This window comes from Salminus brasiliensis, chromosome 19, assembly GCF_030463535.1.
Source record: "Salminus brasiliensis chromosome 19, fSalBra1.hap2, whole genome shotgun sequence".
NCBI classification, from domain to species: domain Eukaryota; kingdom Metazoa; phylum Chordata; class Actinopteri; order Characiformes; family Bryconidae; genus Salminus; species Salminus brasiliensis.
This window is the reverse complement of record NC_132896.1, coordinates 6,133,518-6,160,663: the sequence shown is the minus strand read 5'-3', so window position 1 is coordinate 6,160,663 and position 27,146 is coordinate 6,133,518. Positions and strand designations below refer to the sequence as shown.

Below are 27,146 nucleotides of genomic sequence, written 5' to 3'. Positions count from 1 at the left end.
CTGCTGACACACGCACAGGTCACGCTAGTCGAGCACCGATTGAACGATCTGTTTTGATTGGCATTGGCAATAAATACTGTATATGTGCTGCTATTAAAGCGCATTTAAAGCATAAATGTTGCAAAGCCGTCTTTAAGTCGTGTTGGGACAAGATGAGCGCGTATGAGCGACACCACAACGTCGTATTTACCAGTTGGGAAAATCGGATTTTTCGATTAGTGCTGTCTTCGCGAGCTGGGGGTGTGTTACTGAACAGCGTTAGCCGCTGCAGACAAGCCCTGTCTCAATATTTACCAAAATACCCCGTTCAGGATCTCTTTAACGCAGTTTTCCTAGTAGAAATTAACATTTCAAATGAATAATTTCAAGTAACATCAAATCTGCATATCTCTAAGCCATTCTGACTATTTATACTGGCAGTGTTCATATCCTTAATGTACTAATTCGGACTAGTTAGCTACACGTTCACCATTGCTTTACATTGAATCGCATTTTCTCATGTCTATAATTATTTATTTTTACTGGTAAAAACACAAATTAAAGTCAATATTGTTTAACCAGTACAAACTGTAATTTCAGATACGCTGTAATTTTAAAAAAGTAAAAATTATTAACGTATATATATATATATATATATATATACATATATACACACACAGTCATGCCCGAAAGTATTCATACCCCTGTAAAAGTTTGACTTAAATTTACTTTTATTTAACCAGAAATTACATTTTTGCCTGGAAATGACACAGGCATCTCCCAGGAGATAACACGATGATGTACAAGAGGCATCATTGTGGGAAAAAATATTTCTCAGCTTTTATACACATTTGAACAAAAAGTGGCATGTCCAAAATTATTCATACCCTTCTCAATAATTAATAGAAAAGCCTTTATTGGCTATTACAGCAATCAAACGCTTCCTGTAATTGCTGACCAGCTTTTTGCATGTCTCCACTGGTATTTTTGCCCATTCATCTTTAGTGATGAGCTCCAACTCTTTGAGGTTCGAGGGTCTCCTTGCCATCACCCTGATCTTTAGCTCCCTCCACAGATTCTCAATTGGATTCAAGTCAGGACTCTGGCTGGGCCACTGCAAAACATTAATGTTTTTGTCTGCTAACCATTTCTTCACCACTTTGGCTGTGTGTTTTGGGTCGATGTCGTGCTGAAATGTCCACCGGTTCCCAAGGCCAAGTTTCTCTGCAGACTGCCTGATGTTGTTGTTGAGAATCTTGATGTATTGCTCTTTTTTCATGGTGCCATTTACTGCGATCAAGTTCCCTGGTCCATTGGCTGAAAAACAACACCAAAACATTAGGTTCCCACCACCATGTTTGACAGTGGGGATGGTGTTCTTAGGGTTGAAGGCTTCTCCTTTTTCACGCCAAATGGTGCACACATCATTGTGGCCAAACAATTCAATTTTTGTTTCATCTGACCATAAAACAGAACACCAGAAGTCTTCTTCTTTGTCCAGATGAGCATTTGCAAAGGTCAAGCGGGCTTTTGTGTGCCTTTTCTGGAGAAGTGGTGTCCTCCTTGGCCTGCGTCCGTGGAACCCAGCAGTGTGCAGTGTCCGTTGAACTGTCTGCCTTGAGATGTCGCCACCAGCAGAGTCCAGATTCACCAGGATGGCCTTGGTGGTGATCCTTGGATTTTTCTTCACCTCTCTCACTATTCTCCTGGCCAGCACAGGTGTCACTTTTGGCTTCCGACCACATCTTCTGAGATTTTCCACAGTGCGGAACTTCTTGTATTTTTTAATAATACTTTGCACTGTAGCCACTGGAACTTGAAAACATTTTGATATGGCTTTATAGCCCTTTCCTGACTTGTGAGCGGCCACAATGCACAGCCGCAGGTCCTTAGTGAGCTCCTTTGTCTTAGCCATGACTGTCCATAAACCAACTGCAGAGAGCTGCTGTTCTTCTCCTGTTGAGTTGATTAAAACAGCTGTTCCCAATGAATCAGGGTAATTAGGATGCTTTAAAACAGCTTGGACTATTTGGAATGGTATAGAACTTTGGATTTTCCCATATACTGTGACAGTTTTCAAAGGGTATGAATAATTTTGGACATGCCATTTTTTGTTCAAATGTGTATAAAAGCTGAGAAATACTTTTTCCCACAATGATGCCTCTTGTACATCATCGTGTTATCTCCTGGGAGATGCCTGTGTCGTTTCAAGGCAAAAATATAACTTCTGGTTAAATAAAAGTAAATTTAAGTCAAACTTTGCCAGGGGTATGAATACTTTCGGGCATGACTGTATATATATATATATATATATATATATATATATATATATATATATATATATATCTATCAATAAAACTATTCTTACCAGTCAAAACACGGATGGTATGTATTTAAACTACACATAAAAAAACACATAATAACATTACACACATTAAATCTCAATTATATCTTAAATTCATATTAGAACGAGCCAAAACTTTAGAGAAGAAATTAGAGATATCTTGAATTAGCCTTTGCTAATTAATTAACGAACATGTGAACCTGAACTTTTATAAGAGTCCTTTTTTAGGGCAAGCCTCCTAAAACTGCCACGATAACAGGAGTAATCTGGAGAAGAGCCTCAGCTAAATGCCATGAATGTTGTTGTAAATGTTACTGACCAGAAGTGTAGATTAATAAAAGTGTAGATTTTAAATAAATAAATAAATAAATAAAAAGAATGAATAAATAACTGGATTTTTTACAAGTGATATATATAAATATAGATATGCAAATGAATGGTAACATATGACTATTCAGAATGTCTTTAAAGATCTAATTAAATAATCTAATATAATTTAATTGATTAAAAAAATCCAGTTTGGGATTTTAATATTATTCTCACTGAAGTCAAACTGAATTATTATAGATATGGATATGTGAGCTTGTTGGACGTCCCATTCAAAAACTACGAGGAACGTTTTAGTTATTTTAATATGAGTGAGATTAGCCCAGGTGTTGGTCATTGACTGTAATTAGAGTGGTCAGTGCAGTAACGGTGGAGGGGTGTATTTACTTGGTGCTCAGTCTATTCCAGTTCCTTCCAGAGAAATATTAAAACAGGCTACTTACTGTCGACCAAGCTAAAAAGAAAAAAAAAAAAAACCTAGAAAACAGGAACTCGGCCAACACTGAAGCTCAACATGGACACGATGGGTCAGCTGTGCCTCCCACGGGTCTGTCAGTTTAAAGGAAAGTGGTGATCATGGCCGGACTGTAAGCCAGGGCTCAGTTTAACGCGCGTCTTTCACGGTGTTGTCTTATAGGGGTCTGTGTTGTTGGGGGTCCTGTTCCTTGGCACCGTTGGCCGTGTGTTTGGTAAGTGTCTGTTCATTAGGTACTGTATTACTTCAGTTTACTGGTTAATTCTGTGTTAAAAGTGAGGGTTTGTGTCTCTTCAGCAACATGTGACGTCTCTCAGTGTTTGGACCCGAACACGTGCACTCTATTGCAGGATGGGAGAAGCTGCGCATGCGCAATGGGATACTTCGGGGACCGTTGTGATAAAGGTATCCTAATTCAGTATAGTCTCAATCACGTCCATTTGGTGGGGTCTCTCATCAAGCTCATCAGCAAAAAAAAAAAAAAAAAAAAAAAAAAAACACAATAAAAAAAAGCAACATTACAATTAATTTAATTTAACTTTTTTATGAAAATGTTATTTTTATTATTTTTTTAAATTTACAATTTCATATAGTCCAACATGTCCTTCTCTTTGAAGCGGCAGCCATGCATGTGGTTTGCAGCAAGGATTTCATAAGCATCTCCGTGATTGAGGATTTCTTCAGCTACTACTCTGTAGACGTTGACTCCATTCACTTACTGAACTCCAGCTGCAGGGCGAAGAAGGAGAACACCACTGGCAGTGTGTACTACACAGTGCAGACCCCTAAGGAGCAGTACGAGGCCTGTGGAGGCAGGCCTGTCCAGGTGAGGGTGTCCTTTCACCTTTTCTGCTTTGTGCTTTAAAAATTCTGGGTCTCTATGCTTCCTCTTATTGGCCACAGTTCTGCATAATTCAGTGGTTGAGATGTAAACAAGGTCACTCAGAGTGGTTTGGTGTGAAGGTCTTAGTTGTAGCGAAGCTTAATGACTCGAGATTCATTTGTAGGAGCCGAATACTGTATAGCCTTTTTGTTTATAGTCCAAAACCACCAGTTAATCCACACAGGTCTCCTAAGTTTTATATATAGTGTGGTAAATTGGTGGTAAGGCAGCTCCTGAGTGTTTGCCCTCTTAGTTATAAGTTTGATTCCACAGCCGTCTAGCCATCTGTGGCTAGGAGTCTAATACAACACAATTGGCTCAACTCTCCCTCTGGTTGGGGACGATGGTCCTTCCCAACTCAGCCATCCCCTCCATCACTCAGCGCTCAGTTTTCTCTGGTTTGCAGCAGGAGTTTCACTAAAATGTAGCATTTCACAGCAAACAACTCTCTCTCTCTCTCTTATATTAAAGATTTAACCATTCAAATAAACAAAATGAAGGATTGTCTCATGGCAATGAATGCTTAGGGCTGAAGCTTTGTTTAGGTTGACTAGCTAGGAGAGAAATTGGTGAAATGCAGTTGGAAGCACTGATTTTAAAACACTGCTGCAGAGAAAATCCTGGTGGTCTCATTACCCCCCCCCCCCTCCCCCCCGTCCTCTCTCTCTGTAGAAGAATCTGTCTCACATTGCATATTCCCTCATGCTGATGTCAGACCCGCAAGTGTATGAGAACATTGTGAGAGACCCGGTCATAAAGATCGAGTACACTTGTGTGTACCCTTACATTCACAACGTCAGTCTGCCTTTCCCCATTCTTCCATTTTCCAGGTAATGCAATTAACACCATCCTGCAACATAATAGCACTGAACTGTTACATCACCACCATTATTATATTAAAATTAGATGTACTTATTTAATTTGCGTTGCTGTATGGAGCTGAAGTATAAACTTGATTTAAACCAAATAACTTAAAACTGTTGTTTTAATATTGTGAATATTGAGAATTTAGTTCATGATATTTATAATCAGTCACTGCAAAAATTAAAAATGCAAAAAACCTAATCTACAGTTGTATGGTTGATTACCATAACTAATAATTTCAAAGAAAAGCTGAGTGTCTTAACTCACGTTCAACATTTCTAATAAAATTTTATTGTAAAATCCTATATTGTGGATTCATAAGCATGTATAGACTTAACAAATATGCAGAACATGTGTGTGGTGATCTACTGTGTCGGACAGCTGCAGCAGATGGAGATTAGGTCAAACAACCTGAGTATATTTAGCTGAATCTATGAGATACAAAGTCGGGAATAATTTTTAATAGCATTTAATAGCATAGCATCTGTCAGAACCTGACTGGAGTGCAGTAGAAGTATGATGCATGCCGGGTTTGCTTGCTATATGCGTTGCATGCAGTGAGCTGGTGATGCAGGTGGGTGAGCTGGAGGTGAAGATGGAGCTGAGTCTGTTTAAGGACCAGACGTACACTGAGGCCTTCAGAAGCACTCCTACAGTGCAGCTCAGAGACAGAGTGTTCGTGCAGGTCAGTGTGACCGAACCGCAGGACTTCTTCAACCTGAGGGTGGACGAGTGCTGGGCAACACAGACTCCAAAACCCAACAAAACCCTGAGCCTCTTTCACACGCTCCTGCTAAACGGGTGAGCTAAAAAATGTATTTAGTAATATCAGGTTTTGTCATTCCCAGAAAGACATGCCGTACCTGTAACATACACTTTAAGCAAAAAAGGTCTATGTAGAACTGGAAAAGGGTTCCTTGACACCTAATGATTGTAGATTGGGTTCCCAATTTCTTCTCAATTTAGTTATTTCTAATTCCTAGACACTAATTATAGTTATATAGGACTCCTCCCATCACACAAGGCTACCAGGGCTTTTCTAATGACACAGCTCTGTACATCAGCTAACAGATGCCCACTGTCTTAGACCTGTGGCAAGCACATGGCAGTAGTATTACTCTAAATTGACCCCTCAATCCCCCAACACTTTGATGGCCGTGCCACCCAGAAGCCCAGTAGAACCATTGTTTTTAAAAGGTCCTTTAAAAAAAAGAAATGATTTCCACCCCTGAGTGAGTGGACACAGTGTTTAAACACTCCAGCAGCACTGCTGCACAACACACACACTTCTAACATGCCACCACCAGGTCAGTGTCACTGCAGTGCTGAGAGACCCACCACCCAAATACTGAAAAATCTGCTCTGTGGTGGTCATTCTTGACCATTGAAGAACAGGGTGAAAGGAGGCTAACAAAGTATGCAGAGAAACAGATCTACCGAACTACAGTCTGGAATTCTAGGCTACAAAGTGCTCCTGTATGGGAAGTGAAGCTGATATAATGATGGACTGCTTTGCTGAATAAGTGTGTTGTTGCCTTTGCAGGTGTGTGAATGATGAAACGGTCTCGTTTCTTAGTAAAGCCACTAACTATCGCAACGGTACGGTGGGTCAGGAGGGACACAACGGACAGGGCTCCACTGTCCGCTTCTCCTTTGACATGTTCCGCTTTGTGACGGAACCACATGAGCTATACCTGCACTGCTCAGTGCAGCTCTGCACACAGGACCATGCAGGGTCATGTATAACTGTAAGCTCAGTAAAAGCCTGAAAAGGCCTTCATACATTTGATAAGTTTGGTTGCTATGACTTTGATCCCAATTCTGCTTTTATTTTCAGGAATGTAAATCCATCATCAAGAGAGAGGCTGCAATGCGTGAACCTCCACAAGGCCTTCTGTCCTATGGGCCAATCAGAGTTCAAGTACCAGAGAGGCCCATGTTCAGTGAGTGCAGTGCATCTTTTGCGACCTTTACTTATCCGAAAATTTGCCTTTCAAAGATGTTGAGTGGTATACCCAGTGTTCAAATTATTTATGAAAATAAAGTAATAATGATAATATTAACTAGAAACATATGCTGAGGGAAGCACTGATGGTTCCCCCAGCCAGGTTGCTATGGTATTAAGTAGCTATTAAGTGGTTGCTATGGTGTCTTAGGTGGCTGCAAGATGGATGGTTGCTAGATGGTCACTATGGTATCCTAGGTGGTTGCTGTGGTAAAAGATGTGTGGTGACAATCTGGCAGAGAAATTAGAATAACAGAGATTAAATGGGATAATATAAATCAGATAACAATAACAACCGTAATAGAAAAATCTCAGTGGGTTCAGTTGACTTTATTTTACTTTAGTGCAGAAATTTTTTTTTCAGGTATTTCATTTCTTATGCTATAATTAAAATGTATGTATTTATACAGAACCAGTTATGATATAGTTTTATGTCTAGAAGTCTTCCGTTTTGACTGAATCTAATGATGAATGATGAAAATTACACTTTTTCAAGCAGGGTTGGTTTTTGTACTTGGCAGGGGGGTGGCATAACCTTGCGCGCCCCTCTATAATCCAGTCATATACAACAAAGTATAACAACATACAGACTTTGTTCACTTAACCAAGCATTCCCTTTGTGGGTTAATCAGCATTCTGGTTTTGCCTTTTTATACTTAAACTTTACCAGGACAAAAGAGACACTTAATTATTGTGGAAGGAACCTATTTACAAACATATTTTTCCAGATCATCCATCTAATTTTAAGATGGGGAAAGAAAACACACAATGGAGCTTTTAGAGGATCATTCCTTTTATTAAATATGAAGATTTACTACTAAATCAACCGAGGAACCAAATTCAGCTGACCGCTGGGTTCAGTTTCACCACCCAAACCCAAGCATGATCACTGCCAGACCTGTGCAATCCAAACATCAGTAAAACAGAACCTGCCTGGTCTCAGAAAGCAGCAGATGATGCCACGTTCTAAAGAGACTCAAATACAGAAGTCTTTAAACTCTACCAGTCACTGTACAGTATCTCCGCACTGTACAGAGAGTTCTACACCTCAGACCTGCAAAGAAAAAATGGAATAATTGTGATTTGTATCCTGATTTTAATGTAGTGAGGTGGAAAAGGCACTGCACTGATTTTCACAAGTGTTTGCGTTTGTTTCCTGCAGATTACCTCTTAACACTGGTGCTACCTCTAGGTGTGCTCTGGATCCTGGCAATCTTCTTCCTCATCCTGATCTCCTTTGCTAAGGCTGGCAACAAACATCTAGCACTCCAAACAAATCTCTAGACTCCCTGCAATAAAATTCTTATTTTTACACTAAACTGAGTTTCCGATAATGCTCCTATTCCTGGAACAACCCCAGTACTGCATGTGCGTAAACGTACAGGGAAGCAGAGGTCCTGCACCTTACTTGAATTCAACAATAGATGGCAGCAGCGTCTAAACCCTCTTCCAGTGTTTAGTCGAGGGGAAATAATGGCTCAAGTGGAACCATAAACAACTTGGGTACAAAGTTTCCCAAAGAACTGCGGTGGAACTTCCTAGTACGTTCAGTATCAGCAAAGGAAGACTGTTGTCATTTTTTGGCCTAAAATAAAAATGTAATCTTCAGAGAGAGATGAGCGGACAACAGAACGAAGTGGTCAAAATGTGACCGATAAGCAAAAGTAGAGTCCTCAAATAAATCTGCCAAAGTAGAAATGACTGTGTCAGCATTAAAACAAATACTCAAATATAAGACACAAATCTATCACATTCATACCCACCAATATTTCAAAAGTTCTGCATAATTGTATGGAAATGGATGTAAATAAATTCATTTGATGTGAACTCAACACCGGCACTCAAACTGGTCCTCAAAACCCTCCCAATCCACATACCTGGCCTTGGCCCAAGCCAATAAAAACACAATGCCTGGTGCCCTGGGCTATTTAGGGGGGCCCTGAGGACCAGTTGTCCTATTTTAGAAGGTGAACCAATCAGAATCTTCTGCATTTAACCCATCCATGCAATAAGCGCACACACACACACACACACACACACACACACACACACACACACACACACACTCTAGAGAACAGTAAGCACATCTGTCCGGAGCGGTGGGCAGCGCTAGCTGTGGTGCCCGGGGAGCAGTTGGAGGGTTAGGTGCCGTGCCCAAGGGCAGGTCAGTCGGGCCCTGCCGGTTCTGGGGATCAAACCAGCGACCTTCCGGTCTCAAGGCTGCTTCACTAACCTTTTTGTTTCCCTTTTCTTCTTTTATTTTGTTTCTTTTCCTCCAAATCACATTCTTTTCACATTCTTTTCCTCCAAAGTCACCGCATCTTTCGGAACAGCTGCTAACGCAACATCTTGGAGAAGAACGCCGGTGCCTGACCGCCATTCATCATGCTGAGTGTGGGAAGATGGAAGAGGGCCATCCTGTCCTCCCAGAGAGAGCGAGGCCAGTTATGATCACTGGGACTCAGATCAATGACGGGACAGGTGGATAGACGGCTACACTCAGGAGCCTCCAGAACCACCAGGAATTGAGAAACCTACCAAGTCAGAATTGTTCACAGTGGTGATGAGTGGCATTAGAGGTCTACAAATTCCTCTGAAAGCCACAGCGCACATTGTTATTCCATGAAATGTGTACAAATACATTATCTGGTGCCTGGGACCTTTTTTTAACAAATAGATTTAGCACTGTTTTACCATCATTGACGCTTGTGTTGTCCTACCCAACATCTCTAGATGAGTGGGTTTCCATCTCTTGGGAATTCCCCTTTAAGTAGGCTATGGGACTAGTTCCTTCCCACCTCTGGATGGCAGTGATGACTAAAACTCGTTGTGATCTTGTTTGCATTGCTTTCATTTTGTGCAGTAGGGTCATTATTTGCTCCTTAATTAATAATAATTCATTGCAGAGGGTGGAGAAAAACCTTTAAAAAAGAAGGCTCTGAAAAAGCGCCCCATGAGTCCAGCCTTGGTGGTCAGGGCAGAGCAGGGCAGAGCAGGGCAGAGCAGTGTGCTGTATGGGGCTTCACCAGTAGGTCCCTAATGTAGTCTATACAAACGAGGGATCAGTGAGAAATTGGCCAGCTGGACTGGGAATGTGATACTTTCCCCCGGAAACTTGCAGCCGGTACCAGTGTGTGTGTATATGTGTGTGTGTGTGTGTGTGTGTACGCACCACATTTGGAGCACAAGACATGGCGACTATCAACAAGTAGCCTTTTGTGGTCGGTTTATCAGTTTGCAGTGATACAGCTGCCGTCTGTTACCAGAGCGAAGCCCGGAGCTGTGCGGCTGGGTGAGGAAGGAGAGGAAATCAGCGGTCTGTGGTAAATAGAGGCGAGTTGGTCTCTGAAAGGTCTAATCTGAATCCGTGCTGATTTGCATCCGAGGGGAACGAGTTCAAACGGTGTTTTAGCTCCTACTCTGGAAAGCTGGCGTTTGCAGGACTCAGCCCTCAGCTTGGGTCTGAAGTTCACAGCGAATGACTGGACTGAGAGAGGAGAGAGGAGCAGACCCGACCCAAACCCGACCCAAACCCCCCACACCGGGGCTTTCACCCACTGAGGACCGGGAGGGAGGCAGCGGATCTTCGCTCCTAGAGAGGGGGAGATGGCACACACGGAGAGCATTTCTGCAGAAGTCTACAGAAGCCCTGTTCTCCTGGCTTTGTGGGTCTTGCTGGTGAGCAGCACTGCTGGAGCCACACTGCAGGACGACGAGTTCAACGCTGAGGTAGTTTTCTCAATGTTCTGCCCAGTATTTTGACTAATGCAGTTCCCATTATTTCACAGCTGGCATTGGGAATACCAATGCTGGCACTGGCAAAGTGGAATTCCAGGTCCCAGCTTGACCAGGAATGACCGATGCGTCTCTGATTGGCTGTTTTCTCTATTTTGCAGTATCTGCTGAGCTTAAATGGACAAAAAAAGAAGCAGAGGTGGTTGGTTAAGAGTCCAAAAAAGTCCAGAAGTATTTATTATTTATCTGAGAAATAATGAGGACTGAAAAATCTCTCTTTGTAATGAACCATGCAGCTGGTCATTGTTCCCCTTGCTCTCCCAGCATAGGGTACGATATCCTTTGAGATTGATGGTTTTGCTGATCCACCAGCAAGACAAACCTGACCAACATAGTTAACCAGCAAGACCATCATGACCATCATGACCATGCTGGCTGCCCAGTATGACCAGCCTAACCAAACTAGTCCTCCAGTAAGACAGACTTGATGACCAGCCTGGTCCATGAAATGGAAACATGTATCCTGCTGTTTAAGAGGATGACCATCTTTCTAACCACCCTGATCATCAGTCTTGCTCAAATCTTAGACCGTCTAAAGTCAGCTGCCAGTAAAAGCTGGGCTAGAAGTTCTGACAGTATCCATGGAAAAAAGAAAGATTCCTCCAGCGCTGCTGAATACCTTAGGCGACAGTTCCTTTGGTAAGAATGGTAAGAAATGTGTCATATGCATAGCAGTCATTGTAAGTCTTGTACAGGGAAATCAACAAATAAGAACAATACCATAACCTCTAGATTCAAAATAAAGTTATGAATTGCAAACAGCAGCATCTGAACGACTGGTAGGACCTGTTCAGATCATGGCACAGAACAGTTTAGTGTAGGATGCACTGATATGGGAGCTGTGGGTCGATACCAGTATTGGTTATGTCCCTTTTAGCTCCTGCTGATACATAATCGGTAGAAATCAGGACTCAACCCAAATTATTACATATTATATGTGTATAACATTAAATGCTGTATCGCTGCTGTCCAATGAAAACCATGTATCTCCATTTTTGAACCCTCTGGCTTCTCTGTACAAATAAATGTATAAACTGGATGAATGGACCAATAGAAATGCTCTAAATTGCTCAGAATAAACAGCGACGATATGTGTATGGATTTCTGTAAAGTTCTGTAAAAAAAATATTCAATAAAATCAATCAAATGTGAGTAGCTTAGCACAGTAGTCCAGCATCTGCAAATGTTCAATAAATGCATTAACAAATATTTGAAATGTTTGAAATTAGAGCTGAGCAATATGACACTATTTTAGTGTATCGTGATGAATTTTGTTATTGTGGTACACCAATATGCTTTCATGAGTGTATCGTGGATAGTCAGTGCTTAAAGAGCACTGACGTACTGCACGTTTCATTACAAAGAGCGTAATCAGTCTTATTTAATTCAATGACTGTACTCAGTACTGTGAGAATTTGGATAGCAGTTTTTTTTTTAATTTAAGCTGTTGATGCATTTTGTCTACATGACAAAATATTGCGATTAAATATTGTATATCGTAATAAATGTCTTTATATAATATGGTGATAACATTTTATTTCCATATGGCCCATATATTTTTGTAATATATACAAATATTAAATAGAAATTCCCATGCATCGCTAATCGTGTTGCTGTAACCAATACCTCTAGGAGTTTTCTTCTACCTGTAAAAAGTGTACCAGTAAATGTGAACGACAACAGTACTGAGAGTGTTAGTATTAAAATTACCCGTTTGTTTTTCTGAAACTTTTCTTCATCAACAGCACCTAATAAATGACCGCTTTACAGCAATCTCTATAGCTTCTTATTCTCTAAACTAGACTTTAAGTACATCCAAAGTAGTAACAGTAAGTACTTCGATTGAAAACACGGCTATTCCTAAGTTTACAGGAGGGATACGTGCAGGTCTGGAACACCCAAACCCTAAAGTCACAACGTAGCCCACATAGTTGGTGTTAAAGGAGGATTTTCAGAGGTTAAGTAAAACACTTCCTATCAGTATTTAAATGTAAAGATTGGTTCCTAACGAGACCTCAGGATTGGATTATTTTTATGATTGACACTTTATTGAACTTTTTCAAATGAAACAGATCAGTACATTTGCATATCATGCAGACATGCCAAACAAACTGCAACTTAACAAAAAAATAGTTCATTCAATAAATACATATTTCAGAGATTTCTTATAAATAAATGATGTATACTGCAATGGGAACATATTGTGTAATACTTGGCGCACAATCCTAATCCTATTAATTATTAGTAAAAGCCTTGCACATGAGTCCATATGAGGACGTCCATTTTGCAGTAATCTAGGAAATTCCCCCATTGACTATAGTACTGATCCAATCTATCCAACAGTCTGCCAGAGAGTTTTTCATAGGCAACTACCTTCCCCAGCTACGAGAGCCATTCTTGGATTTATGGTCCTCCTGGGGACTTTCAATCTCTCCAGTTTAAGTCCAGAGAAGTTCTGCTTCACTAGGATAACTTAGAGGATGAGAATTTCCAAGAATATAAGGACTAAAATGAGGGGTCAAATTGCTCCTTTACAATTTCTGAGATGCAGATAAGTCTCGATATTCCATTATTGGTCAGCCCTTTCCTAGTGTTTGGTCTATGGCATTACGCTCACATGGGCATGCGTTCAAGTTTGGGAAAACTGAACCTCAGAGAAGAAACTTTGGGGTCATTATTGCTCTATGTCTCTGTGTAAGACCCACTTTTCCAGCTCTCAGAATGAGTGGTGGTGGTTGTGGAATTTCACCATCCGTCAGTCAGATCCTCCTGAGCCCAGCTGGTGGACCACCTGAGGTGACTTAAGTGTTTTCCCCACTCTTCTCGCTTGGTTAACCTGTAAATCTTCAGAAAGTTTCCAGCCTCGCTCTGTAGGTTATATTGTGGCTTCAGGGTTGGAGTGTTTATACACCAGCTTTCCTCCACTGGCTGAATCTGAACAAATTGGAGTGGCTCTTTTTTTACGTTCTATAACTTTTTGTTTTATTGGTGCTCCATCCAAATTGACGTAGTCAACATCTGGTCCATGAATGGTAAACAATTGGCTGCAGTTCTGCTCAGAAGTTAACCCTTTATGCTGAAACCAGTGGTGGTGGCTGAGGGTTGTTGCAGTGAGTTGTTCGCACAATGCATACCGAAGCAGATCAGCCTCTGCTGACCTCCACCTATAAATACATCAGGTCCCTAATGGTGGTCTTCATTTCCTGATGCTCTGATGCTCTCTTTCCTCCTCCTTGTCATTTCTCTCTGTTTTTTGCATCCAAAGTCATGGCTGAGAACTTATGGCTACCTGTCCCAAGCCAGCAGACAGATGTCCACCATGCAGTCGGCACAGATTCTGTCCAGTGCTATCAAAGACATGCAGCGCTTCTACAGCCTGGAGGTCACTGGCCAGATGGACGCAGCCACTATGAGGTACTATGTTTGTCTCAAGCAAATAATTTGGCTCCCCCCACAGTTAGGGAGTGTGATTCACTTTTACACCACTGACTAAAGTGCTGCCACTGATCTGCCAGTTTGAATCCCGGGTCATTGCCGCTTGCCATCGACAGCCAGAGCCAGAGAGAGCACAATTGGCCTTACTCTTTCTAGGTGGGTACCAAGTACCAAGGGGCTGGCTTTGTAGGCCAGCATCAGGGTTTTCAATCCGATGTGGGCAGCAGCTGCAGGAAGCCAGTAAAGAGAACGGGGTGAAGGATGTAGACCTATTGCCAACACATTCTGGATCAATTGTAGGGGCCTGATGACATGATGATGATACACTCTTCACAAAATAAAGGTGCTGCAGAAGGTTCTTTGAGTGACACAGAAAAAACATGTGGATAATAGATATGCAAGTTCTAAAGAACCTTCACTAGAACCTTCGAAAAAACCTGAAAAGGTTCTTTACGGATTTCAAGAATCCTCACATTCACTTCTCTATTTCAAACATGGTTCTTAATAGAACCAAATGTGGTTCTTCTATGACCTTGCTCAGAGAACCGTTTGTATAACATTGGTACACCAGTGTAGTACTGCATACATGCGTGCAGTGCTGAAAATCCCTGTTGACTTGACAGTGAGGAAATGGAAATGGGCTCGGCCCTCATCTTTCTATGCATTTCTGCTGCTTCAGCAAATCCACTGAAATAAAGTAGGGAGATGGATCAAGCAGAGCAGTTTGACTTATCATAGTATGTCTTTTTTTTTTCTTCCCCTCAAACCTTCAGCATATGTTTTAATGTAGTTTTATGGGGCTCTTACACCTGGTTTGGTTTGTCTTTTTTTTTGTGTGTGTGTGAGCTCACACTCTTAAAAAATATTCTTCACACTAGTACATCTCTTTATAACTAAAATTGGTTCTCCAATGGCATCTGTCAAAGAACCACTTAAAGCACCTTTATTTTTAAGAGTGCATTGTAAATTGTAAAACTACCGTCTCTTATCTAGGACTAATCTTGATTCCCATTCATTGTTTTGCTTTCTTAGGGGGGGAAAACGTGGTCCACTTAATGGCTCCCACAAAAGGGGAAAAAAACATCCAGAGCTCATATTGCCCTTAGATCCAATCATAAGCTTGCTTCTTACTGACCCCAAATTTCCACATGTAAGCGCTTCCCGAGCGACTGACCTCCTGTGCTTTCAGAGCTATGAAGCGCCCCCGCTGTGGAGTCCCTGATCGCTTCGAGGAGACGAGCGAAGGAAGTGTCAGGCGGAAGCGCTTTGCTCTGACGGGACATAAGTGGGACAAAGACAAGCTCACTTACAGGTGCGGGGCTGGGGGGTGGGGGGTGTATGAGACTCCTTTAACCTTATTTCACGCATGACCTGTGTTTACAGGACCACACAAAATAGAAGACACAAAGACGCAGACATTTACTTTTATGGTGACTTACATTTGAATCATGTTACACTATCGGAGGAAGAGTGTAGAGCTAGGAGTTCAGCCCAAGGTGTAGTGTGGTGTACTTGACTGGCCAGGGAGTTGAACCCTAGTCTGCCAGGGCCAAGAGGGCTGTGTTGTAGTCCACTAAACTATACCAACCACTACACTTCACCAGTAGACTTCATATAGTGCAGTTAGACAAGACAGTTAGACAGTGCATGATGATGATAATAATAATAATAATAATAATAGAATAATACAAATATTTAAGGTTTTGGTCTTTTCATGGTTTATTACAGTATTTTAATTTATTCAGAATTGTAAAATTGCCTTATTTTTAAACAGTTGACTTTCCGTATAGGTTAACAGTGGCTTACTTTATTACTGATGTACATACGTAGTGAGATAAGTGTCTATCCGATAGTTTAGTGTATAAAACAAAAATAAATAATGAACAAAATTCTTTCAAAATGTCTTGTAAAGTTTCTGAACTGAACTTTAGAAAGAAAATAAAAACCTAGCTACACATTTAAAAGTGCAGTTTTTAGTTTCGAGAGAGCAGGTTGATGACCCCTCACAAAGATCTTGTAGGACTTCCTCCATTCTTCCTCTCCTCCGTAATTGAGTTTATCTGCAAAAGCGAATGAGTTTACTTTAAATAAGTAGCGTTTGTGTGCTAGCCTGCTGTCATTTGCAGCACAATGCTAGCGGTACTAGGGGTCTGCGTCTAAATTTTGCACTTTATAGTTGTGTAACGATAGTACAGTATGTAAGAAATGCTGACCATAGGACACATTTTATACAGTATACCAAACAACCCATTACAAAAGAATACAATTTTCACATGATTAAAAAAAACAAAATGAGACTTTACAGTAACATGAAAGCAGCAGGAATATGGTTAAAATGATATAAAAACATAATAATAAACACAATAATAACAAAATAATAAACATCATTATTTATAAAGGTAAATGAAACAGCAGGAGCTACCTTTCTCTTCTAAAAGACTAGAGGTTTTACCCAGCTGAACAATGTTGCTTAACATTGTGGTTAAGTCAGCAGTATGAGCTGTAAATACAAAAAAAAATTCCCACCACGTTTCATTCATTATGAGCCACGGCATCAATCGTACTGCTATAATTCAGGGAGCAGATGTGTCCGCTCTGGGACTTATGATTTATTTTCTTTCTCTCTTCTCTCAGCATTCAGAACCACACCCCCAAAGTCGGCCAGCAGCAGTCCCACGAGGCCATCCGGAGGGCCTTCCGTGTTTGGGAGAAGGTGACGCCCCTTCGTTTTGAGGAGATCCCCTATAGCGACATCAAAAACGGGAGCGAGGGGCCAGATATTATTCTGCTGTTTGCCACCGGGTACCATGGGGACATGTCTCTATTTGATGGAGAGGGGGGGTCGCTGGCTCACGCGTTCTTCCCAGGTCCTGGGATGGGAGGGGACACCCACTTTGATATGGACGAACCATGGACACTCAACCAACAGGAAGGAACAGGTAACGGCAGATCGGTTTCTTTTTAGATTAAAAAGGTTTTTGTAGGAAATTCTAGTCTAGATAGATGATCTGTGAGCAGCACAGCTGGGTACCTTTCCTTTCCGTAATGCTCTGCCCCCCGAAATGCCCTCGCCCCTTTCAAGCAGTGCCTGTAATTTGATCGGTAAATACAAATTCCGAGGTTTTTGACAGTTTAATAGGATAATATAAGCATACCCTACTGATCTATAGCGAGTAGGAGCTCTGATCACATGGCCAGTCAGGCAAACTATTATGTAAGATGGTTGCTGGTCAGTGAACACTGTTATACAGAAAATAAATGAAAGAAATTGGGTTGATGAGTCCTTTCAGTCCCCATCCGTCACAGTGGACGAACGACACCCCCTAGTTAATTCATCAAATCAGTGACGGTTTGATTATAGCTGTAGTTTTATCATCACAGCATTAATACAGCATTTATACACACTTTAAATTTGGAATATTTAATCACGACAAAATCACTACATGGAACAGCAGGGGGAGCTTTTTTACTTGGTACCTATGTTTCAAAGCGGCGAGCTAGTTGTCAGCTAACTTAACTGAACCGTTTGTTACAGGCTAACATTACATTAGGATTTAATTGGTCTGTTCTACACTGCATGTCCATATGTTTCTGGACACCCCCTCTAATAAACGCATTGAGCTATTTTAAGTAGCAACCATTGCTGACACATATGTGCAAAGGTGCGCTATCTCTCTCTCTCACACACACAGCTTGTCCCTGTAGACAAGTTTTGGAGACTCTGGAGGAGATAAATATGAAGCTATTGGCACCATGCTGCCTAATGCCAGGCGTGGGCTAGAGGGGTGTAAAGCCCCCCAGCATTGAGCTGCGGAGCAGTGGAAGAACTGTGTTCTCTGGAATGATGGATGGTGCTCCATCCAGTACTGTTGAGATGAGGTGGGGTGGTAATCATCCAACATCCTGATCTCACTAATGCTTCACTAATTGCATGTTGCTGAATGCAGTCAAATGCTCACAGCAATGTAGAAGAACGTTTTCCCTGTAGAGACAGTTACTCTGACAAAAGCAGGATACGCTTTTTTTTTTTTTTTTTAATACCTTTGATTTCAGAAGAAATTGATTGAGCAGGTGTCCAAATACTTTTGTCTGTATAGTGTATGTTTTTCCCTTTTACTGCAACATCAGACATTCACTATATTTGGACTTTAACTTTTAACAGTGACTTTAATATCATTACCTTTCCTGTGATGAAGTGTCTACTACAGATGTACACGTATTGACTGACCAGGTCCCATGTATGGTTTCTGTCCTTTCTGAGGACGGCCTGAAGTCACAGATCTCTCCTTTTGCAATCCTTCACTCTTCATAAAGTCATGGTGCTGCTAGTATTTCAGCACTGGCACCCTGACCAGGTTTGTTCTAACCTAAATGGTGACATGGTCATTTGGACAACAGGGAAGTGGCAATACTTGCTCTCTATTCTATTGCAGTTTTGTTCAATAAAAAAAGACACAGCTTAGCAGTTTTTACATGAGAAAAAAGCTCAGAGATTAAATCGGCCTTTAGACCAAAGATTAATCAATGTTCTAGATCTCTAGAGTTGAGAATCAGTGTTATCCAGATGTCTGGACCTCCCTTGTTTAATCTAGGCTTCAGCAGAATTTCCATTTCCCAAAACTTTGCTAATTTAAGTAATCTGACCATGTCGTGTGTCCTGCTCTGTCTCTCCCATGTCCTGTGTCTCCAGGCGTTGACTTGTTTTTGGTTGCGGTTCATGAGCTGGGTCACGCACTGGGTCTGGAGCACTCCAACGACCCCTCAGCCATCATGGCTCCTTTCTACCAGTGGATAAACACTGAGAGCTTTTCCCTGGCTGAGGACGACGTCAGCGGGATTCAGCAGCTGTACGGTGGGTGCAAACATGCAGGCTGTTCAATTTCTAATGTATTAGTGCAGGGAAGTCATTCTGCAGGCTCCAGGGTTGTGTGTGTATGTGTATTGCTTGATATGCCGTCTTTTAAACCTTTTATACATCAATGAGTACTTTAGGTAAAGAGTTCTAGACTGTGGAAATGGACAATGGCAGAGAGATGAACTCTGATTTCCTTGACTCAGTTAGTGCGTATCACTGTAGGTCTGTTTTCTCCATTGTGGCTGATTTGAAAGCCCTGAATTGCTGAGTGAATGAGCCTCATGGGCTTCCTGCCACAGCTGCTGCTGCTGGATGGAAAAAGTGGGACGCTAGTTCTAATGTGTGTGTGTGTGTGTGTGTGTGTGTGTGTGTATCGGGGAATGCAAACGAATTGCTAGCTAAGGCCGAACATTAGAAATACAGTACTGTAGAATTTGTGGAGAGATACGCTATATATCCAAATATTTGTGGACACCCCTTCTAATCAATGCACCCATTAGGGTAGGGTAGAGAAGTATGAACCTATTGACACCATGCCTATTCCACTGCTCAACAGAGAATGATGGTGGTGCACCATCCAGTACTTTTGGGATGAGTTGGGGATGAGGGGGGTGGTCATCTAACAACCTGACCTCACCAATACACTTGTTAAATGCTGAGTGCACTCAAATCCTTACAGCAATGCTTCAAAATCTAATAGAAAGTCTTTTCTGGACAGTAGAGACCGTTACTCCAAATTATTATTATTATTATATATATTTTTAATCCCCGTCATTTGAAAAGAAACAGTGACTGAGCAGGTGTCCCAATACTTTTGTCATGTATGTCGTGTATCTGCTGCATGTATACTGTGTCATGCGCCCACACCAAATATATGCAATATACCAATGTGTGTTCACAGGGCTCCCCGAGATAGCGACCACCCAGACATTGACCACCACTACAACACCATATACTACCACACCTGAGCCAGAGACCACAACCACCATGGCCGCTGCAAGAACCACCAGACCGTCTCGAAGACCCACCCAGCCATGGATACCTCCAGCCAGCCCTACCAGACGGCCCCACAGACCCAAGCCCACAGGCCGCTCCGACCAAGACGCTCCAGACATCTGTGAGGGTGACTTTGACACTGTTACCATGCTGAGGGGCGAGATGTTTGTCTTCAAGGTGAGACAGTATCTGGGACATCCTTGATAAACATGTAGGACCCAGTAGATCATGTGCTGAGCAGTGGTTAGAAAAACAAACTGCTAGTTATTGCACAATGTTTTAAGAAGATGCCTTCCTGTAGACTCTCCTTCTTGGAACGGAGCTGTTAGTTCTCCGAACGTTGTTCAGATTTCTGTGAAGAGATGGAAAAACATGTACCCGTCAACAGGCCATGTGCTTCTGTGTATAAATCATTTTAACCAATCTCTGGATCTCTCTGCTGTTCTCTCTCTCTCTCTCTCTCTCTCTCTGTCACTTTCAGGGTCGTTGGTTCTGGAGGGTCAGGAGAAACCGGGTTCTAGATAATTACCCTATGCCTATTTCTTTCTTCTGGGTGGGACTGCCTGAGGACATAGACGCTGCCTACGAACGCCACGATGGGAAATTCGTGTTTTTCAAAGGTCAGCAGTGGAAAATGAGAAAATGAGTCTAGGCTTCAAGAGAATCTCAAAAAATGGTTTAACCAAGCCCTGCTTCTGCAGATCCAACCCTGTTCAGCCCGACCTGCTCCATTCAATCAGGCAAAGGTTGGGGACCACTGTATCAGAGAAGTACAGTCTCTGCTGAGTTCCCATCTCAGATGCTTTATCTGTGCTGACGAGAGCTGGAAATGTGAAGCATCTCTCTTATCATAAAGCATCTGATGGATACATTATGACATCCTAAACAGACACATGGTGCAGGGCTGTAAATACTTCCCTGATATCAGACTTTCTTCAAAACATCTGTTCTCCCTGTTCCAACATACTCTAGGCCATATTACATCACTAGTAAAGCACTTGGTGCAGAGGGGGGAAGGGGACTTTGGCAGAAGCGCTAGGCCTGGCCTGGGCTGTGTTGCGTCAGCCTCCGCACGCTCAGCGCTGATCTGCTTTCAGTTTGAGAAGACAAAGTGGAGGAAGAGTGCCACAGGACATGCTTCAGCTGTTCAGCAGAATGCACCGGACCCTTTATTAATGCTTCAGCAGCCCCGGCTCTTTCATAAGAAATCTTTATGCATTTCTGTCAGTGGCTTGAGGGCAAACTGTCCTTTCAGGCTGCACAGTGTGACTTCTGTCCTCCCAGAGAGGAAGGACAGTAAAGATCATGGGGTCTTCTCTTTGCCCTTCACTTTCCCTCTTTGAGTTCTTTTTGTTCCTTGGGGCCTGTTCCCGTCTGACTCCCTCCCTCCCTTTGGTTCCCTGCTGCAGGCAGTCAGTACTGGCTATTCAGAGAGGCTGATGTGTTGCCTGGGTACCCTCAGGACCTGTTTCGCTACGGTCATGGTATGCCTGACAGAGTGGACACAGCCGTGTGGTGGGAGCCCTCTGGATATACCTACTTCTTCAAAGGAGAAAGGTAAAAAAAAAAAAAAAAAAATGTGGCCAAATGTATTGGGACACGTGCACATTTATTATTAAACCTGCTTAAAAAAATAAGAGATTCACATGCTTTTGATGGAGTAACTGCTTCTACTATCCAGGCAAGGCTTTCTACTAGATTGCTGTGAGGAATTGATTGCAATTATTGACAAATTATTGGTTCAAATTTCACTGAACCAAACTAGACTTCACTGCAACACAGTACTGATACATAACATGCATAACATTTGCACTAGGATTATTGCACAGCTGTACAGATGTTAATTTTCTGTAAATTACTTTAATACATTTTTAACTTTTTATTCTCTCTGAAGAGAGTTTGTGAGGTCTAGATGTTGTATGATCACGTCCCCAACTTCATCCTAAAGAATATTGGATGGAGAACCATAATTCCTTTGAACATAGTGCCACTGCTCCACAGCTCAATGCTGTGGGGCTTTGTACCGCTCGAGTCCATGCCTAACATTGTGCATGCCATTGTATTGGCAGTATTTCTCTACAGGCACTAGACAGGCATTTGGGTGTCAGCAATGGGTGGTAGCTGAATGCATTCATTAGAAAGTTTGTATCCATAAACATGTGGACACACACATGATAAATGCACCAAAGTCTAGTAGAAAGCCTTCTTTCCTGCACAGTAGAGACAGTTATTCTAGCAAAAGCAGATTCAACTCTTTTTAAGACACTTGACTTCAGAAGAAACAATAAATTAATGTCCCAATAATTTTTGGTTCTTGAAAAAACCTTGCAGTGGATTCTCAGTCATTATGATAAATGAGATATGAGGGTGTCAGGAAGCTTCACATAATGTAAAAGTTTTATACCAATTTAAGCCTTTTGCCAGAGCTGTACATCCAAGCCAACAACCATTTAGGAGCTTTTAAGAGCTGGCTCTTTTTTGTTTTTTGGCTGCAAAATTCTCTCTGTTTGCTTTTCCTGAACGTTTGAAACATAAAAAAAACATAGACATTGGCTTTAATCCTGGCTTTACATCACTCGCAACACCTCTCTCCTGCAGATACTGGCGTTTCAGTGAAGAGTCCCGAACCGTGGATAAAGACTACCCCAAACACATCAGCGTTTGGGGCTCCATCTCTGGCTCTCCAAAGGGGGCTTTTCTCAGCGACGATGGAGGTGAGTCAGGGCAAGGGGGATGAGTGCCCGGGAAAATGGCTGTCAAAAAATGTGAAAGTGGGTTTGATCCGAAGCTGAGAGAAGGAAAATGTGACTTCACAGTTGAGAAAGTAGGGCGCGTTAACAGCCCCGATTCCCTAAAGCTCCGTTTCTCATTCTGCCTTCACGTACCACTTCACACAAGCACCTTCAGCAGATCCTGTTAAAACAACAGATGTGTCGCTTGCGTTTGAGCGAAGGTTTGGGTGTGGGGAGGATTTGGGCAAGATTGTAGTTTCTGGGAGACTTTTTTTTTTCTGGAGGAAAAGCATTTTGCAGTATAAAACCCAGTGATAATCATACTGCTTCAGATTTTAGGTTCTGATAGCTTTGTAATTACCATCTGTTCAGAAAGACCATGGAAGTAAATTGCCTCCTAATATAGTGTCCATGCAAAGCGTGCATAAGAACAGTGCATGTTTACATAGTTATAATCTGAACATGAATAATCAGCACTGGAGGTTCAGTGGAAAGTCTATCAATATCATGATTTGCCCGAAACCTTCTCAGCTCCCCCAGGATAGCCATGCTCCTCACTCTGTCCCGACGAGAGAGCCCAGTACCCACACTTACCGACCATAAGTTAGGGTGGAGGCTTAGGTGGACTGTTCAATTGAGAGGTTTGTTTCATGGCTCACCTGCTCAACCTGCAATCGATCTTATGATCCCTGTTCTTTCCATCATTCGTGAGCAAGACCCCGAGATGCTTAAACTCCTCCACTTAGGGTAGCTTCACACCCGTACCTGGAGAAAGCATGCCATCCTTTTAAACATTGATAGTTATATTGACAACTGTGATACCTTTTTTCACTGATGAATAAAAGTCCTCCTGTCTTCTCCACAGCCTACACCTACTTCTACAAAGGCACCAAATACTGGCGCTTCAACAACAAGCAAATGAAGATCGATCCCGGATTCCCGAGATCCATCCTAAACGACTTCATGGGCTGTCGGGTTGATTTCGATGCAGGACCGGATACGCGCGACAAGTGGCCAGAGACAGGCAGCCGGGACCCGGACAGCGACGACTACAAGGACAATGACGTTGGCGTCGAGGACGGCAATGACGATGCTAATAGCAATGGTGACGATTATGATGATGATGAGAAGGACGGGAAGAAGGAGATAGACGTGGTGTTCCCGGTAAAAGAAAGTGACGACCACGTCATGACCCTCATCCTGGTGACTGTGCCTTTGGTGCTGGTGCTGTGCATCCTGGGAGTGATTTACGTCATCATCACCACGCTTCAGAGGAAAGAGACGCCCAAAGTGCTGGTTCACTGTAGACGTTCCTTACAGGAGTGGGTGTGAAATGATTTCACTTTCACGGACTTTCTCACACACTCGCGCTGTCCCCTTTCAGCACGTACAGCACATTACTCTCAGCGAAACACACTCCCACCTTGCCTTTTACACGGCTGTGGTGCTCCTACCGTTCATGACTCTGTTCTGCACAGAGAATTTGCACTTTCATGGGTTTTTTTTTCTGTTGTTGTTATTTTTGGTTCGTTCGTTAGTCTTTGGTTCTTTTCTGTGTTTTGTGAATGCGTGCATATGTGTGCGAATGCGTGCGAATGCGTGTATCCGATGTGTGGAAAGCAGATCCTGTTCTACTAATGAGCTCAAACTTTACAACTGTGGGAATGTTGGATGCGTTCAGCAGTTTCTTCGTCAGCGGAATTCTCCTGGTCCTTGGTTCCTCTAAGTAGCCTCAGTAAAACACGAAAGTCCAAACTGCGTGCGAAAGCGTTACGGGAAGGACACGGTTAAAATAGTTTGGCTTAATAAGTTGTATTGCACATACTTAGGAGGTTTACTGTCTCTGCCTATGGGCCAGGCTTGGCTTACATTACACAGATGTTGCTGATTTAGGACTTTGGAGAGAGTGAGTGAGAGCGTGCGCGAGAGGGGAAGGGAGCGAGAGAAAGCGAAAGAGTTAGGGTGGGAGGGAGGCAGGGAAGAAGAGGATGGGGGAAGGGGCTTCTTAGCCAGCCAGCATTTCCTTCGCTTTAGTTCCATTAAGTTTGCCAAACCTGGGGGGTGGGGAGCTGAAGCTGGGGCGTGGCCCTGCTGTCACCGTGACCTACATTAGCACGCCCTGCAACTCTTTCTTAAGAAAAAAGAAAACTGCTTTCCTGTGGAACTTGGTTGTTTTCTCTGCCGTGTTTTAACCACAGGCTCCCCTTCCCCAGGGCCTTTGTTTATGAGAAGCATTCTCGGCCTTGGCTTTCTGTCCACTAGTGCCTCTGCAGGCTGAGCTGGGGCTGCTGCGATAGGGCTCACTATCACAGCTAATGTTTCACACGGAGGGCTTTGTTTTTACTGAGTGAGAGCCCAGGCTATTCAGCAGAAACATGCCTTTGTCTGTCAGTGCCTTTAACAACTGTGGCCTTTTAATGTATGTTTGAAGCTCGGTTCATCTTTGTACTGTTATTTTTGGTTTGGTTTGTTTTATGAATGTCTAATGAATAATATTTGTTTCTTCTTTCTTTAGCTCATTTTGATTAATGAAGGACACAAGAGGAAAAAATGCTTTTTTATGTTTGATTTTACATTTTTGCATTGTTTTATATTAACAACTAATTGAGTGAATCATGCAGGGCATGTATTGCTTTTTTGTACACAGATAGCCTATTGTAGGATTACATGTAGCTTGCTCATAATAAAAACAGGTTGTACCAAAACAGAAATCCGAAACGGATCTGTGTTTATTCCTGGCTTCTCCTGTGTTTGTGTTTATGTGAAAAGCATCAGTGCAGAGCAGAGAGTAGAGCGGGAAGAAGCTAAGAGAGGGAAGTGGAAGCTTACGCTGTTTGGTAAAACCAGCTGCTTCACAGCAGCAGGAGGTGTCTGAGCTTTTCGTCTTTTCGGCCTTCTCTCATCATTCTCGATTTTCCCTCGCATGCTACGTCCTACCACAGGAATAACTGTGTTCATTTATAGCGGTTGTTGATCTTGAAAGTTATGTTTTGCATGAAGACGCCTTTCCTGCAATTGTGGAGAGAGAAATGTGAAGCTGGATGGTTGGGTAGATGAACTGAATGATAGATAGGCCTCTGAATATCGTCACTGTCATGCAAAAACCTTCATTATTTTTCACTTTTTACATATGCATATTACAAGGCAGCTGTTCTTTACATTGTGTCCAAATTTCATTAGGAGTCGACCAATGGAAATGCCCCAAAATGACCTTCCATTGAAAGCTAAGAGGTATTTTTCCATTTTGGAAATACATTTGCGTGACTGTGCAATCAATGATCTATACTATATGGATTAAAGTACTGGGACACACCTCTTAATCACTAAATTCATGTTTCATTTAGTTGGGGGGAGCAACTTTATTTAATGGCTATGTATTTAGAATAGAAAGCCATAAACGCTGCTGTAGGTGTCCCAATACTTTTGTCCATTTTTGGCCTTTATTGTAAGTTTGTTATAATATTTAGCCATTTTAGAAGCTTCACATATCTCATTTAAACCCATTTTAGGGTTTCAGCAAAGTAACTACCTGGGTCAGATTACTGGGTGTCAGTATATAAATATTCAAACTCATCATTTTAGCAGTTTAGTGACCCCTCACATCCCCTTCCTCGATCCTGGCCTCTGTATTGGATCAGATTAACTCTCTTCACTTTCCTGTCCAATCACAAGTGCGGATGCTGTCATGCCATGGGCTGGTAGGGGTTACCACTATGTCCTGGCCCAAGATCAGCTGTGTGTCCTGTCCTGCAGTGAGTAAAGTTGCAAGTTGGACATCTGGGATCAGTGTGGAGGGGAAGCTTCTGTCCGGTGGCGCTGGCCTTCTCAGGCTGAGCTAATCCCGTTATCTCATTATGGGATCTACTACGTTTTAGCTGCTCAGCTTGCACAATCCATGCACAGGGCTGCAGCACCAGCTGATGACACAGTGGCAGCAAGCTGGTGATCACGTCAGTTGCCCGGTCACACCCACTTACGTTTTACACCGACGCTTTGCCTTTCTAACTGCTGGAAGGCAAAAATGCAGGTGGAATTATCCACTGAGCCTACAAGTGGTTTTCACAGTAATCACACTACATGTAGAAATGTTGGACACCCCTTCTAATGAATGCAGTGCTGACACAGATGTGCTAATGCTTATGCACACACAGCTTGTCTAGTTACTGTAGACAAGTACTGCCAATAGAATAGGACTCTCTGAAGCAGATAAACATAAATCTATTAGCACCATGCCGCCTAAAGCTAGGCATGGGCTAGAGGGGTATAAAGCCCCCCAGCATTGAGCTGTGGAGCAGTGGAAGAACTGTGAATCATCTCTAGAATGATGATGGTGCCCCATCCAGTACTTTTGGGATGAGGTGGGGAGATGGAGATGAGGTGGGATGGGGTGGTGATCATCATCCAACATCCTGACCTCTCTAACACTCTTGTTGCTGAATGCCATCAAAATCTCACA

At 42.4% G+C, this 27,146-nt stretch overlaps 2 protein-coding genes across 2 annotated transcripts; both read left to right on the top strand.

Annotated features, from left to right (window-relative positions):
• The first annotated feature begins 3,478 nt into the window (after window positions 1–3,478).
• zpd (zona pellucida glycoprotein d) lies at window positions 3,479–8,161 on the top strand. The gene is made up of 7 exons (XM_072664202.1): window positions 3,479–3,530; window positions 3,743–3,951; window positions 4,681–4,838; window positions 5,431–5,673; window positions 6,416–6,620; window positions 6,710–6,815; window positions 8,040–8,161. The coding sequence occupies exons 1-7, from the start codon at window positions 3,500–3,502 to the stop codon at window positions 8,159–8,161; spliced, it is 1,074 nt and encodes a 357-aa protein (XP_072520303.1). The 5' UTR covers window positions 3,479–3,499.
• A 1,639-nt stretch (window positions 8,162–9,800) lies between these two features.
• mmp15a (matrix metallopeptidase 15a) lies at window positions 9,801–25,401 on the top strand. Its single transcript, XM_072663144.1, has 10 exons — window positions 9,801–10,606; window positions 13,938–14,086; window positions 15,297–15,419; window positions 16,742–17,046; window positions 18,798–18,959; window positions 19,864–20,135; window positions 20,440–20,578; window positions 21,368–21,515; window positions 22,557–22,672; window positions 23,556–25,401. The coding sequence occupies exons 1-10, from the start codon at window positions 10,484–10,486 to the stop codon at window positions 24,020–24,022; spliced, it is 2,004 nt and encodes a 667-aa protein (XP_072519245.1). The 5' UTR covers window positions 9,801–10,483; the 3' UTR covers window positions 24,023–25,401.
• Window positions 25,402–27,146: the final 1,745 nt, after the last annotated feature.